This window comes from Biomphalaria glabrata, chromosome 3 (genome assembly GCF_947242115.1).
Source record: "Biomphalaria glabrata chromosome 3, xgBioGlab47.1, whole genome shotgun sequence".
NCBI classification, from domain to species: Eukaryota; Metazoa; Mollusca; class Gastropoda; family Planorbidae; genus Biomphalaria; species Biomphalaria glabrata.
The window spans coordinates 39,284,675-39,301,003 of NC_074713.1; the positions used below are offsets into that span (position 1 = coordinate 39,284,675).

The 16,329-nt window shown below is 31.2% G+C and overlaps 1 protein-coding gene across 2 annotated transcripts; it reads left to right on the top strand.

Moving 5' to 3' along the window:
* Positions 1 to 1,406: 1,406 nt before the first annotated feature.
* Positions 1,407 to 15,812, top strand: LOC106057961 (glutaminyl-peptide cyclotransferase-like). 2 transcript variants are annotated; one of them, XM_056024963.1, is made up of 10 exons: positions 1,407 to 1,952; positions 4,023 to 4,181; positions 4,553 to 4,728; positions 5,447 to 5,549; positions 7,703 to 7,861; positions 8,755 to 8,854; positions 9,588 to 9,701; positions 11,322 to 11,493; positions 12,645 to 12,660; positions 13,552 to 15,812. In XM_056024963.1, exons 1-9 carry the CDS (start codon positions 1,857 to 1,859, stop codon positions 12,649 to 12,651), a joined length of 1,086 nt encoding a protein of 361 aa, XP_055880938.1. In that variant the 5' UTR covers positions 1,407 to 1,856; the 3' UTR covers positions 12,652 to 12,660; positions 13,552 to 15,812. The 2 variants fall into 2 exon arrangements, with proteins under 2 accessions (XP_055880938.1, XP_055880937.1); XM_056024962.1 differs by lacking the exon at positions 12,645 to 12,660.
* The last annotated feature ends 517 nt before the right edge of the window (positions 15,813 to 16,329 follow it).

Genomic DNA, 16,329 nt, shown 5'->3' on the forward strand with positions numbered 1-16,329 from the left:
GAAGTAGGCCTATTAATATATTATCTGCAACTCTGAAAGAGCATCCGATGAAACATCTAAAACATTTACCAAACAAACTTTTGATAAGAAAAGGTTTTGACAGATTCACAGCCTGAACGCCGCAATTTGCGAAAAAAAAAAAAGCAATCTTATTATTAAAACTTTGAAAGAAAGAAAGAAAGAAAAGTGAATTAATTGACCAAAATTGCGTGCATGACGCGTAGGACGTAATCATCTTCTGTTTTGAAGTAACGTCTGTATCATATAAGATAAGCATGAAGTGTATGTGTGTGTGGAAGGGGGGGCGTTATAAAGAGGGCTGTTTCAATTCAAGTTAAGCATCTACGCGAGAGACCAGTGTGCAAAGCAAAAAGGGTGTAAAGAGAGGGAGAGAAGATTCCTTTAGAAAATTGTGGTTCCTGCAAATTAATACCCTTCAAACACGATTAATAGTGCTTCTAGTGTTTCCCCAGGTTCAAGTGAAGTTCACTGTAGGCTTTTTCAGTAACAACATTAACATAGGCCCGGCCTAAGTAGTGAGAGGGGCTCCGAGCTTATGTCCTTACACGGGCCCCAAATATTTGCACGATGGACCATGACAAAATATTCTCTTTAAATAGTTTAGAAAGATTGCTTTTTAATTATTGAATTATTACCTTTAAACAAAATGCATTATGTGGGGAAAAAGATTTGTAGCCTATATATCGTTTTTTGGTGTCTATTTTTATTTTATATCATCAGAGATAATATCTTCGTATCTAATAGATCCTCCACATGCTAGGGAAAATGTGTATAAATGCTCCTTCTTTCCTAGCCCAGTGCTATAACAGTGCTATTAGAGCATGGAGTGGGTTGCATGAGCCAGCCTGGAAAACCATTGACTTGGCAGAATTTAAGTCATTGGTTAATATGCATGACTAGATTGACCTAGGCCACTAGCCTACATATTAATCTGTCTGTCTGGGGGAAACTATTCATTATTATTAACCGTAACTCTTCTGTTTACTCTTATAAGTTTATGATGACGAATATAGCAATAAATAATGTCAAGTTGCAGCTGTTAAAATCTCCGGTCTCTATTATAATTTATTATGGCTTTAATGTCTCGTCTGAGCAAACCAAACATATGGATCAGGCAATTAAAATAATAGACCTAGAACGAGCTGCAAACGATTATCTTTTCTAGTCTTACTATCTAGGTCTAGACTATTCAAACAATTCAGAATGTTTTCAACTTGAACTGTTGTTAAATGTTGTTACTTACTCAGTTACTGTTTACTCTTCAATGTCAGTGTGAATCACAGTAAATTAATCACAGAAACTGAGACCTGAGTGAGAAACTATCATTATGAAAGTTGAAAGTTCTCTTTTCTGAAACGAGAAAATTAGACATTATCATGATTATCTATCTAGCTATATTATAGATAGATCTAGCCTAAAATTTGACTAAAAACTAAAAAAGACTAAAACTGAAAAAAAAAAGATTTAATTATCTCAAACTCAAGTATCATCTAAAATAAATTCTATTTCTTGATCTATGTATATACTTATAGATTTATAGATCTATCTAGGGGTCTAATGATAATCTAAGACCTAAGAGTTAAGAAAAGTTCTGAGAGCAATACATACTTACTAATAGTATACTGCTAGAATTTAAGTGTAATATTATATATATATATAGATATATCTATATATATTATATAATATAATTGAGATTTAAACAGAGTACAAGGTCCATCTATTCTAGAATCTAGATCTAGACTTCTATATTTTGAGACCTACTCTATAGTCTAGATCTATTTCACTAAAATCATATAATTTAAACTTAAAAGATTAGGCTATACTGATCCTTAAAAATGAGAAAAATAGGTCTAGACCTGAATGTTGCTATTTTTGTATTAGTCATTATTGCCCATTTCCACATACTTTATGCAGCGAAGGCTAAGCGACAGGTGAGTAACAGTAATTTTTTGTTTTTAAATTTCTATTATTTATATTTAGACCTAATTACTCAATATAAAGTCTAGATATAGATCTATCCATATCTTTTTTGTTAATTTCAAACAAAAAAAAAGAACTCATTGATCCCCCAGTCGCTGTTATCATTCTGATAGTAAACTTCTCGCTGATTCACAAATCCAGTTGCAATGAGTCAATAATCCCTGTTAAAAAAGTAGTCTTACAATACTTTAAATTGAATTCACATACACTGAGCCACAAACTCAAAAGAAAATAATCCTCAATCCAGAAATCCAAAACTTATGTCCCTTAACATACTAACTCACTCACTGGGGTTATTTACACCATCCAGCAAAACATAATCATGCTAGTTCGCATGTGGAAAAAATATTTACAACAATATTTCATATATAAATAAATAATTATATTGTTGTTTTTTTTTTATTTATTTACATGGTTCTATATATTTATTATATTTCATTTAAAATATGTGTAAAGCTTATGAGACAAATTAATTGATCTATATAGATATTTGATTCTAAAGTTTTCAATAGCAATAGGTCAATAGATATGGAGACACAATAAAAATACTTTTAAATTTAGGTAAATTTGTGCTCTGATTCAGACAACCTGCCTTATGCTTAAGTGAAACTTCTTAAGAAAAACTTTTTTATGGTTTTATCAAGGCATATAATATGTATTTAATAATATAATAAGTATTCTAATAATTTAATTTATATAGCGCTGTTAATAAACAGAATGTAGACTCAATGCGCTAAAAGAACATAACAGACATAAAAAGGTGAAAATAATCTAAATGTATAGTTTTAAAAATTTAGGTCTTAATGTTCTTCTTGAATGTAATGAAGCATGAGGTTTGTCTGAGCTCAATGTGGAGCAAGGTTTACTTGTTGTCCATTGAATGACAAAGCCTGCAAACTTTTTTTTATGAAAAGGAAGCAATGCTAGAAGTGTTGAGTCCATGGAGTGCATAGCTCTCTGAGGAAAATATGGAGTGGTCAGTTCACTACATATATATATATATATATATATATATATATATATATATATATATATATATATATATATATATATATATTATAAGTTAGCCTAACACTATATTTATATAAACATATTAGCTTAATAAAATATTAAAGTGTAATTTTTTTTTTCATTTGATATTCATAGACTAAAATATTAGCTGTTATATTAAAAGTCATCCAGTACCGAAATTCATGTATAAGATGGCTGTGGTATACACTCTGGACTGCTGATTTAAGGTTTCGACGGTCCCCATTTTGAATCTTGCTCGTCAACATCCCCCATCATCCTGTATGAGGTTTTGGCTAGGATGTAATAATCTTTAAATCTGAAGGAACATTTGAAACATGTCAAAAAAAGCAAACAAAAAGTTCCTTCATTTTAAAAATCATAGCCAAATACTGCATTATTCACAAAGGTTTAGGAAGCAGTAGATGGATACTGTTATAAACCTGGTGGCGACACAGATGGGGGTAGTGCTGTTTGTTTTTAGCCTACCCAAATCACCACAGTTCAGCGCAGGATGAGCGGTCAACCGTGACCAGTGACAGTACACGCCAGTTCGGCAAGGACCAGTGTCGTAAATATTACGCACGCAAGTCACGTCAAAAGTGATCAACTGGAGTGGTCAAGAAGGTTCAAGAAGCCAGTAGAGACCCTATATAAGAGCGAGTGTGTTAGAGTCAAGACACTTCATGTTACCTCGCAATGTGACCAAGATGAGGCGAGAACCAGCATGGTGTGTTAAGTCAGTGCGGAGCAGAGAGAAGGTTTTTGTATAGACAGTGTTAATGTTGTTGCCAGTTGCAATATATTTGAAATTAGACTGATTGATACTTTGGAGCCCTGAGTTTTGAGGTTCTTTAAGTTTGTTGTGTTGTGTGGTGCAGTTTGAAGAGAGCCTGGATAGTAGGAGAGACGTAACAATACTTTTTGTCCCTTAGCTTTGACTTTCAACAAGATAAGGAATTTTTACCTGGCCTTTAGATTCATAAGCATTTAATTATTATTTTTATTAATAGACTGCAACTAAAAGACCTCTTAGATGGGTGACTAAAGATTATGCACTTGAGTATTTGACCAGAGACATGTCTGAAATGGATTACTTCAAAAGTGACATTTTAAAACCAATAGTTGTAGAGAGAGTTTCAGGAACGGAGGGAAACAGACTTGTACAGGAGGTAAGTTCTCTGGCTACATTTTCATATATATGTTTCTGGCTACAGTTTCATATATATGTTTCTGGCTACAGTTTCATATATATGTTTCTGGCTACAGTTTCATATATATGTTTCTGGCTACAGTTTCATATATATGTTTCTGGCTACAGTTTCATATATATGTTTCTGGCTACAGTTTCATATATATATGTTTGTGGTAAGGTCTGCCAAATCTATCCCCTCATTTTTTTTTTAATACAAGTTTACATTGATGGATAAACTGTTCCATATTATAATTAACAGTGAGTAGACTGCAGTGTTTATAAACAAAGTTTCTGTATTAAGCATTGGTTTGTGTAAACATACTCTGTATAAGTTTTCATTGTTTGCAGCACATAACATCCATCCTGAAGAAACTTAGCTGGACAGTAGAACTTGATACATTTGAAGACTCCACACCGTATGGAACAAAACAATTTACTAATATAATAGCTACATTTGACCCCTCAAAGCCAAGGAAAGTGGTTCTGGCTTGTCACTTTGATTCTAAATATTTTGATAATAAGAAGTAAGTAATAATAAAAAGAAATAATAACAATGTTAAAGTTGTCTAAACTAGCTAGGACTTAAGAGGGATGATTAATAAAATGAATGAATTACTAGAGCCACAAATCTTCTTTTCAAATCATGATATTAGTCTTCAAACTAATTATTTACTTTATAACTGTTTTCAGTTCCTTTCTTGAACTAAACATTTCTGGAGAATACAGTGCTGAGTTAATGGTGGGCAATAGTTACCAGGGTATTATATCAATCAAGAACTTTGGAAAAAAAAAAAAGGGGAGGGGGGGGCAGAATGGTGTAAATGCATCACAGATTGACACACTTTAACACTTTCATTCCAAGATTTTAACAAGAGTAAATGGCAAAAAAAAATATTATTAAGAGAGTACAATAAGGAATAGGAAAATAAAAAAAAAACAACTCTATGATATTTTAAGCAAGTGTAGCATAAAAATCAAGTTTGTTCAAAAAAATGTATTAAAGGTTATACTTCAACTTTGTATTTCAAAATTACAGTTAATAACGTATTACATCTGACAATTAGAAGGATCTCTCTCTCTCTTATAGGTCCAGTGTGTGGAAAAACTGAAATCTTTTTATTTTTTACATGAATAAATAAATTTTAAAATTCTTGTACTTAGGCATGCTCTGCTTTCATCGTAGCTTATTTACCATGGCACAGAACATCATTTAATGTCTTACTTTTGTGATATCTTCTTAAGATTTGTCGCTGCCACAGACTCAGCAGTCCCGTGTGCTATCTTGTTAGAAACAGCTAGACAGCTGCAGTGTCTAATGGAAAAAGGTTCAACGGATAAAAGTTCGGTAGGGAAAATTTTGTCATTAAAAAACCAACTAAACAACACATTAGATCTCTTCTTAATCAACAGACCTGGATTAGTGGTAGATTATAATATTATCCCTGGACTATCAGACCATGATATCATTAAAATACAGTCATATAAAAGCAGTAGCCAATATAAAACCCAAAAGAAAAATCTTACTCTAAAACAAATGCAACCTAACACAACTACACCAAGGTGCATTAAACTTTCAACAAACATTCTTATCAGAAAAAGACATTAACCAACCAGTGGATGACCTCTGGAATTTCATTGAAAACTCTTAAAAACAATAGAAAAGCATATACCAACTAAATACACATCAAACAAAATAAATAAATGCTGGTTTAATAATGCTCTGTAAACAAAAGGAAAACCTCTATAGAAAATTTAAAGAAACTATGGCAGAAAGAGTTTATAAAAAGTACATTAAAATTAAAAACCTAACCCAAAAAGTAAGCAGACAGCTGCAGAGTGAATACATAAACAATGTAATATCTAAGGATAACAACAAAAATTTATGGTTATACATTACGTCTAAGAAAATGGAAACAATAGGCATAGTACCTTTAAACGGAGAAGATAACATAACACATAATGATAATGAAACTAAAGCTAATAAATAAATACTAAATAAATACTTTGCATCAGCTTTCTCAACCCCAGGAGACAAAGGCATATTACTTAATTTGAACTAAGTAGACAACATAGGAGATATAGAAGTACAAGAAAAGGGGATCCAAAAACTATTAGCAAACATTAAACCAAATAAAGCATCTGGACCTGTTGGTATTCCAGCTAGATTACTCAAAGAACTAATCAATGAGCATCTCTTAACCAGGGCAGAATACCAAAGGACTGGAAAGAAGCTAATGTCACACCCCCCTCCCATTTAAAAAAGGAGAAAAATCTGACCCAGGAAACTACAGACCAGTATCACTAACCAGCATCACATGTAAAATCCTACAACACATAATATGTAGAAACATAATAAACCACTTAGACAAACATACTTTCCTTACTCCATACCAACATGGCTTTAGGAAATATAGATCATGTGAAACACAACTAATAGGAATAAATTGATTTTTCAAAAGGCTTAGATATTAGTGAGCAAATAGATGCTATCCAATTAGATTTCTCCAAGGCTTTTGACAAAGTTCACCACCATAGTTTGCTTAAAAAATTAAAATATTTTGGCATTGATGGTCCATTGCATCAGTGGATTAAGGATTTTCTGATAGGGAGAGAACAAACTGTAATAATAAATGGCTCTAAATCAACACCTAAAACAGTAAACTCATGTGTACCTCATGGAACAGTCTTAGGTCCACTACTATTTTTAATTTACATAAATGATTTACCAAATTGCATTAGTCCAGGAACAAAAGTGAGATTATTTGCAGACGATTGCATAATATATAGAACAATAAAAACAACACAAGATACAGAAATTTTACAAAGAGAATTAGATGAATTACAGAAATGGGAATCAAATTGGAGCATGTCTTTCCACCTAGGAAAATGTCAGTTATTAAGATTAACAAAAAACTAAAACAAATTAATTCCACTTATCTTATTCATGGTAAACCAGAACACAGACTAAAAACGCAAAATACTTAGGTGTTATAATAAATGGAAAACTGTCATGGAATCCCCATATTGATGAAACTATCAAAAAATCAAACAAAACATTAGGGTTTATTAAAAGAAATTTCTATAAATCTAATAAGAACAGAAAATTAAATGTTATTTAACCTTTGTTAGGCCAATAATGGAATATACATCCTCTGTTTGGGACTCTCAACTTAAGAAAACATTAAGAAGCTGGAACAGACGCAAAATAGAGATGTGAGTTTCATAAAAAACGAATATTCACATTTGACTAGAAAGCCTATATTTCTCCCCCTTCCCCTGATTGGTTGTGTGCAGATTTATTTACAATTTGTAAATGTTCACTACTTCAAAATAACCATGAAGGATACACTAGTCAAATTTTTTTTATTGATAGTTGTTGAAGTTAATATGGAAATATTTTTTCTACTGGAGACTGGAACAGCATTAGATTTTCTCATTTATATTATTAGTTAATATATTCTTGCTTGCAATAATGATCATCTCTCTTCTCTGGTGCAGGTATCAGATCTGACACTACAGCTTCTCTTCTTAGATGGAGAAGAAGCATTTAAAGACTGGACCGCTACAGACTCTATCTATGGTGCAAGACATCTGGCCAGCAAATGGGAAAGGGAAAGTGACAATAAGGATCCAAATGTGAAGAAAATATCAAGTATAGTGAGTATATTGGCAGGTTCATGCTCCATAGTCAATATTTGTGTATAACAAACTCCTTTATGTCATACGATTTGGTGAGCTTAAAGAAGGAGGACATAGCAGTGGTGCCCCTGGAAGCAGAGTTCCACTCCGGCATCATTTTGCCCTCACTGGCATAGAGAAAAGCAACAAGATCGATTCAGACACATTTTGCCCTCATTGGCAGAAAGAAAAGCAGCAAGATTAAACCAGGCACCATTTTGCCCTCACTGGCATAGAGAAAGCAGCTCTTGCCTCTGAAAGAGACAGCTGGATAGCTCTCACACATTTGAGACTCAAAGAAAAGCCTTAACTTTTCTATTTTTCTTGTTTGTTATTTGTCCACCTTTATTTAGTGGGATATACTGTTAGATGTAGATAAAGTTTATTGATCTGTCAAGGCAAAGTTAAAATAAAGGTTTTTCATTGTTTATTGTACTCAGTCTTTCATTATTTGTTTTACACAACCTTTGACTTATCATTAACAAACTTTTGACTAGCACACAATAAGTTTCAGATTTTACTATTTAAAAACAAACTTTGCAGTTTCCCTTTCAGTCCTTGTTAAGTTCATCTTTGTTAACAAGCTGGGTTTCATGTGGCCAGCATAACGACCAACTACCTTTACTTTCCCCAATGAAAGTCAGGTATCCATTAGAGTTGGGTGGACTCGGGGCACCCTAAAAATACCAAAATTCTCAATATCCCAGTCTTCACCGAGATTTGAACCCAGGACCCCAGGTTTAGAAGCCAAGCACTTAACCTCTCAGCCACTTTGCCCTTTACATTTGCAGAAACAATGTTTTCAGACAAATCAGTAATGTATTTTTTTTTTTTGTGTTTTTTATAAAAACTTAATCTGTTATAAATTTCAGAGAGAATTTATCTTATTGGATTTAATTGGTACAACAGACACACAGTTTAATCAACAGTTTGAAAGTACCCAAGAACTTTATAAGCATCTTGTCAAAATAGGTAATATTCAGTACTTAGATAATATGTACCAGATTTAATATAATGTTCAGTATGTACTTAGATCATATGTACAAGATCATATAAATAATGCTTAGTTGCTACTCACATTTGATTTGAAAGTTTGACAACATCAGATATTGGTCGCATTCTGTTGTGCGACAACACATGTACCGGAAGCTCAAAATTGGAACCAGTGAAATCTCCCCATGTGGAGTATCACCAGAGAATGCTGACCACGTCCTCCAAAACTGCTCTCTTTACCAAGAGGCCCGTATAAGACATTGGCCCCAAATCACCCCAATAGAAAGAAAACTATATGGAGAGCTCCCTGATTTGGAAACCACTGCGCAGTTCATCTCATGTATTGGTCTAGTCATATGAACACTCCAACATAACAATGAGAACGATGAAGAAGAAGAAGAAGATATTGGTCAAGTCAAGCAGAAGGAAGAGAATCAAAAATGTTTTTCTTACTTTTGAATTTCTTTTTTTGTCGTTAATATCCGATCGAAAGGCTGTACCTTTTTTAGTCTCTTTTATTTAGTTTTCTACACCATGGTAGTTTTTGTTTTATCATCAGTTTTTGTGCTTTAAGTATTTGTATTTCTTTACTAGATATATTTAATGAGTTCATAAAAACTTGTTTTTAGATTTCACAAATTGGTTAAATTCATCATTGTTCTTTTTCTTGTAATGGACAATGATCATTCTGCTTGTATCTTTCATTTTGCAGAGGGTCATCTTCGCAGTAACAAATATTTAACTGGTGGTCACAAGGGCCCTATTTTCTCATCTCAAATTGGCTGGGGAGGAATAGAGGATGACCATGTTCCATTTATGAGACGAGGTAATGTTTTGAAGCTAATCAAGAAGCATTTGGTCTTTGAGACCCATTGATAATTACTACAGTGTCGGAATTTGTTTCATGAATGCTGTATTTCTCTTCTTAAGTATCTGATCTTTTAATAAATGGTCTGGAAATATTATGGAACTTTCAATATTAAACTTGCGACTTAAAATAAATCTGAAAATCTGTAGTTTTGTAGTGATTTTTTTAAAGAGTAATAGATTAAAAGTTAAATTATTATTCACTAGATTGAAGTGCGATTGTCTGCTGTCTGCTCTTTCACCCAGTATTCTATGATCCAGATTGCGATAATTGGCCTTACACTCTACACCACAATATTATTAAGATTTAAATATTTGAATGACATCATACAAAAAATATGTTAAGGTCTTCTTGATTTATACTACTTAATAAGTTTAATAAAAAAAAATAAAAATAAAATAAATCCTTTAAAAAAAAACAAAGCTTATACTGAGTAAAGGAAAGCACTGTTGAATCACTGTCATATCTGTCAATATTGCAATGTTTTGCTAAATAAATTACCACCAAATTTCAACTTGATCCAAGAATGGGAGTTGGAGAAAAAAGATTTTTAAAGAATCCACCCAGACAGACGGAGTGAGTTAATATAAACTTCATAAAAATTGGACTAGATAATTAGAGTAAGAAAACTTTGAAAATTAGGCTTTTAAATATTTCTAAAATAGTATTGATGAAAATAAAGTTCTCATCTCATGTAGTTGACTTTAGAAAATTGAGTAGTCTCTTAAATTATAACTTCCTGTTACCCTATATCCTTCAGTTTGGTGTTAATTGTATTTATTGTAATAAGTTACATAAATTGATGTGTATACAATTTATTTTATTCAATGTATAATTTATTATTTCTTTCATACAAATTTGTTTATAGAAAAACATTTTGGCGAAAATGTTAGGTATATAATTTTTACAAATGTAGTTTGACCTGTCACAAATAAATTCCTACATGTTTTGTTACCGTGGAAGTTTTAAATAATTATTACTAGTACAAGTGACGTCACTACTCAACGAGTCTTAGAAGGGGCTCGTGTCTACTAGAATAGCTTGAGAATTTCTAGATCACAAGTATTGAGCAATGTATAACTATTGCCAGAAGATAAATATAGTTCTATAAAGGGAGATTTAAGTAGTTCAGGCTCAGTTGAATAATGTGATTATAGTAAACCAATTTTTAAAAATTATTTCAGTAAGTTTAATTTTATTATAGTAAATCATTATCTGTGGAGAAACTAGTGTAAATGTTTATATTATATTTTGTGTTTCAACTCATTAAGTATTGTTTCCATGCCTGCGTAGCAGTGCATTATTTCATTCAGAACATGTACCACCTTTAAGTGGTATTATTATTATTATCCTATTATAGTTACATACATACAGTTGGACACACACATGTACTGCGTAGCCCCTACCTACCTCACACTAGTACTGTATGCTATTCATTCACATTTAAGCTATCAACTTGACCCTCTTTATTTAACTTTTGCAAAAGTCCAGGGTTTTAGAAGACTTTTGCTACTCTGTGGGTGTGTTAGGAACCACTGTTCCATCAGTATGCTTAATTGTTTCATCTTCATCTTATAGGTGTGGAGGTGCTCCATTTAATATCAACTCCTTTCCCAAGTGTCTGGCATCAACCACAGGATGACTGGAGTCATCTGGATTTCAACCTCATTGATGACTTCAGTCGTATCTTCAGAGTTTTTGTGTCTAACCTGCTTCATCTGCAGCCAGAAGCCAGAAGTTGTCGGAAAAAGTAGGCACATCTATTTATTGCATAACAAAAAATCTAAGACTAAAAACGTTTCTTCTTTTATTTTTTGATAAATTTTGAAGAAAACAATTTACACTAATCATAAACAATACCTTCAATAAATGTCAGAAATCTAGAAATATAAACATTTTTGAAAAAAAAAATATTTCAAAGCAGCACAAAAAATTGGTCAATCAAAAAAAAAAAATGAAAAGAAAAGAAAAAAAAGTCAATTTATTTCAGTCATTTAGTCTTGGTTTAAAAAGGTATTGAAAAAAAGTGTAGGTGTTAGTGTTTGGTTATAAATAGAAACTCATTGACACCCAGTAAATCAAAGAGACATAAATCTGTACAATCTGGGAGGACAATCAGAATGTATTTGGTGTGGGTGTGGGAAATGGGATGAGGGGATTTAAAATGGAATTGCAAATAATTACAATTTCTTTTAACTTCTTATTATCTTCAAAAGTATATCTTTTGTAATGTACCAAAAGGCCCTATCAATTCAATGTTTTGTTGATTTTTTAGGAACAATAATTGTTGTTTTTAGCATCGCTGCCTTACTTGTATACATTTCTTTGTACACATTTTTTTATCTGAAAATATTGCTACTTATTATTTTGTGTAAAAAGACATTGAAACTTGAAGTCGATTTTTGATAGAGATAGATGCTGTCAAACCATCTAGATTGTAACATTGTTTATAGCTATGAAAAAATATGCACCTATGATATTAAAGCAATATATAAGTATACAATATTAATCCAATTTAGTTGGCAAAAATCTGAAATTTGAGCATTTTTACTGAGTGAATGTTTCCCTTCACATTTTCTCAAGTAATTGATAAAGGAACCAACAACTTTAGAATTTCTTTTTCTATTTACAAAGAACAATTTTTTCTCCATACAATCTTTAAATTATGTTGCATTAAATCTAAGAAAAAAATTAGAAGGCATTAATTATTTAAAAAAACAACTTTTGCATCAGTTGTATTTAATGCTTTTAAAATGTGTAATTATTAAATTTATTTTTATATAAGATATTTTTAGTGTATATCGACACATATATAGAAGTTTAAAAACTTATTCGTTTTTTAAAATGTAAGATTATAAACAATACAAAGTCAATACAATCATTTGCGTTTGATCTCCATAGCTTATAGCATTGAGAGGTAAATTTTGTCATTTATTTTACAATCTTTTTCAATTTGATTAAATGTTACTAAAGAAAATACAAAACAGACTTTGAAAAAAAAAAATATTTATCAAGAACCAAATTCATAGCGACATCTAAATGTTGATACATTTAAAGTTTAATCTATTTTCATAATTGTTTTTTTAATCAGTTTATATACTGCAATCAAAATAATGTTGACAACAATTGTTCTTACATATCTCTACTTACCTTATTACAATTCAGATACATCTATAACTTGATCTTTTTGAAGATAATGTCTTTGATATTTACATTTACATATTTTAGAAGTGTTTGGCTAGGTGTGTGTGTATATATATATATATATATATATATATATATATATGTTTGTATGTATGTATATATATATGTAATAAGCATGTAATATTTATAATTGTGGTTCTGGGAACATGTTAAATTTCTATTATTAAATGTACCACTTTCTTTAATAATTTGTTTTTTTAAGCATAATATTTTTTTAATTTTTTAAACAATCTGGAGACCAGAGATATGCAAACAACGAGCATACATTTTTTTTGTCAAACTATGCAGTACCTTTACCAATTATCAATGAGTTCAGTAATTATGTTTATCAATAAATGAATTGTATTTCTTAGATTACAGATTTACACTAGTAGTAGATTATAATTTATTGTTGGCTAGTTCTTGTTTGTTGTTTATTATATTAACAGCAATAATAAAATATAATTCATATTAATGCTATTGTAATAATACTTCTGATGCCTTATATTGATGTTTAGAACAAGTCCCATAACTACTAATGTGCCTGATTTTTTTATTTTTCTATAAAATTCCTTTTTGTTTCATTCAGATTTTTATTAACTTGCCATTGCTCTTTCTTGAGCAGGAAAAATTCTGAACTGTGATTGGCCTGCAGATGTTTTGTCATCCGTTGACCTCCCCTTGGACCTACTTTTATTTATTATTGAACTGCTGTGTTCTTCAATGTTCATGTTTTAGCTTTAATTCTGGTGTGGGTTTTTTTTTTTCCATTTGATTTATTTACATTTTACTGAGATGACATGCACAAACATTCCAGTGTGTGATTTTATATTTCTGTTGCTTTTTATCTTTAATGGTGTTGGTAGAATCAGCTGAGAAAATTAAGTTTTAAGATTTGTTATGATGGTATCTGTTGGCCTACAATTTATTTGATTGTAATTTTAATACCATATATTTAGCCATTTTAAATGAAGGTTTTAGGAGGATGATGAACAGAAATATTCTGAACCAAATAGTGGACTAAAATAGTTAATTATGTTTAACATATTGAATAAAACAAGATAAAAATACAAGAATATAACAAGAAATAAAATAAATTGTTTCATAAATAACTGCACAATTATGCCTCAACATTGAACTGAACAGCTTTATTAACAAAACAACCATTTACTTTTTGAGAAATGAGAGGAGACTTAGATATAGAATTACATAGACATATTTTTGTTTGTTCTAAAACCCAGGAACATCAGAATTTAAGAAGCCATGTTCAACAACACTTTTTTTTTGTTTTAATGCTTATCTTTCATACTTGTAGAATGCTCAGTCCACTATGGTCCAATCTCTTTTGTGGACAAGACCAGTGAGTTGAGGAGGTATCTGGGATTAGGTTGCCATGTTGCATTTAGGTGCTCAGCAAACACAACTCTGCTCAGGTTTGGTTTTGGACTTAAACCCCTTTAGCCAAACCGTCTGTTCCTCTCAGCCACATATCCTCCATTTAAGGTTTTGCTCAAGCTTCATGTGTGTCTGATAGTAAATACATGTAGGCTATTTCACTACCCTCCATGTATTTACTATCTAGTGAATTACCCTACATAAGTTTATTATCAACTTTGAATGTAAAGAAGTGGGTTTTATGGTGCAAAAAGGAATTTTTTTTAAAGTATTTGTTAGTTATAATGTTTTTTATTTGCCATGATGATTTTTAATACCTTATGTTGTGTAACGAATAGCCACCATTTATTAAATCGCCATAATTCAGTATAATTTAAAACTGTTGATACTGGCAGCGTTGTGTAAAAATATACAAAGCTCATAATGTTCAAAGTGGCATTAATTTGAGTTTGTACTTTCCCATGAGTTTGTTAGCTAGTATTTAGGGAAAGCAATGCAATGACACGTATTAGTTTTAGATTTGTATAAAACCCTGGCTGTTCACCTACATTGATTGATTTGTTGAAAATAAATACTGTTTAAAGCATCAGCTATTTAAATATAATTGGTTGTCTTAAACAATGAACATAACACAAGCAATACTTACTGCACAAACATCCTACTATTAACAGTTTATTGACTCAAACCTGTTTCAAAGAAGCTGTCACACTTGATGTTTTGTCTTTGAAAAAAATAAACAAGAAATATATTTTACATATTAGATCTTTTTTTTTTGCCTCCTTTTTTCAGACTTTTGTTGATTATCCTTAATTTAGGCAGCCTGGTCATGTGTTTGTTGCACTCTGAACTGTTGTCTTGTTGGTCCATGGTTCAAACCCTGCATACAGCCATCCCACACTGTCTCCCATGAGGTTTGGGCCAACATCTAATAATCTTTAATTCTGAAGGAACATCCAAGACATGTAAAACACACATCTCTCTATTACTCTTGCCTCAAAGCAACTATGATTATTTTCTATTTACAAAACCTATATTATTCATTTGGATATAAACCATTAAGAACAAGAGAAACTCAGGTCTATTAAATGATTTATTGGTGAATCATTGTCATTATAACAACAAATCTAACATTTACATTCAACACCAAAATAGTGTGGAACCATTATTTACACATTTGTTTTGACATCAACAAGTTTAGCACCTTGACAAGAACAGAGCATCAACAGTAGACTTAGAATTGTAGCAACAAGTAGACAGAAAGACTAATATCTACATAAAAAAAAGGAGAAAGAGACAGACATAGTCAAAGAGAGGAGGGATCAATTCAATTTAAAGCAGTCTTTCAAAATATATGTAACAATCTTTCACTCTTCCAATAAATACAAAAATATGTAAAAATATATACAATCATTTTCAACTGTTACAGTTTTGTTCTTCAAAGTACTAAGTACAAAATGAAAATAATACCAGCCTTATCATCTGAACTGTTACTTTATAATACAGCCCTATCATCTGAACTGTTACAAAAAATACCAGCCTCATCACTTGAATTGTTACTTCATAATACCAGCCTCATCATCTGAACTATTACTTTACAATCCCAGCCTCATTACTTGAACTATTACTTTATAATACCAGCCTTGACATTTGAACTTTTACTTTAAATAAGCTTGAATCCATGATAGGTAGAAGTGTTATAGTAACATGAGTATGCCTATTAAAAACACAGTAGATTCATCATGAGAATAAATAAGCAACTTAAGGGAATAGAGTTTTGAAAGGGCTCCAAGTATCAACTTTGCTGCATAGAAGACTTAGAAAAACTATTTTGATATTTCCAAAATATTTTTACAAACGTTTCAGGACAAAAATAATTGAGCAAATATTTTTAAAAAACTAATTTTGATATTTGATGAGAATCATTCAAGGTTGAAAAGGAGCCAGACCTTGAACATAAGTGTCAGAACAAACAAAACCATAGATCTTTTTGAAGCTGGTATTAATGTAG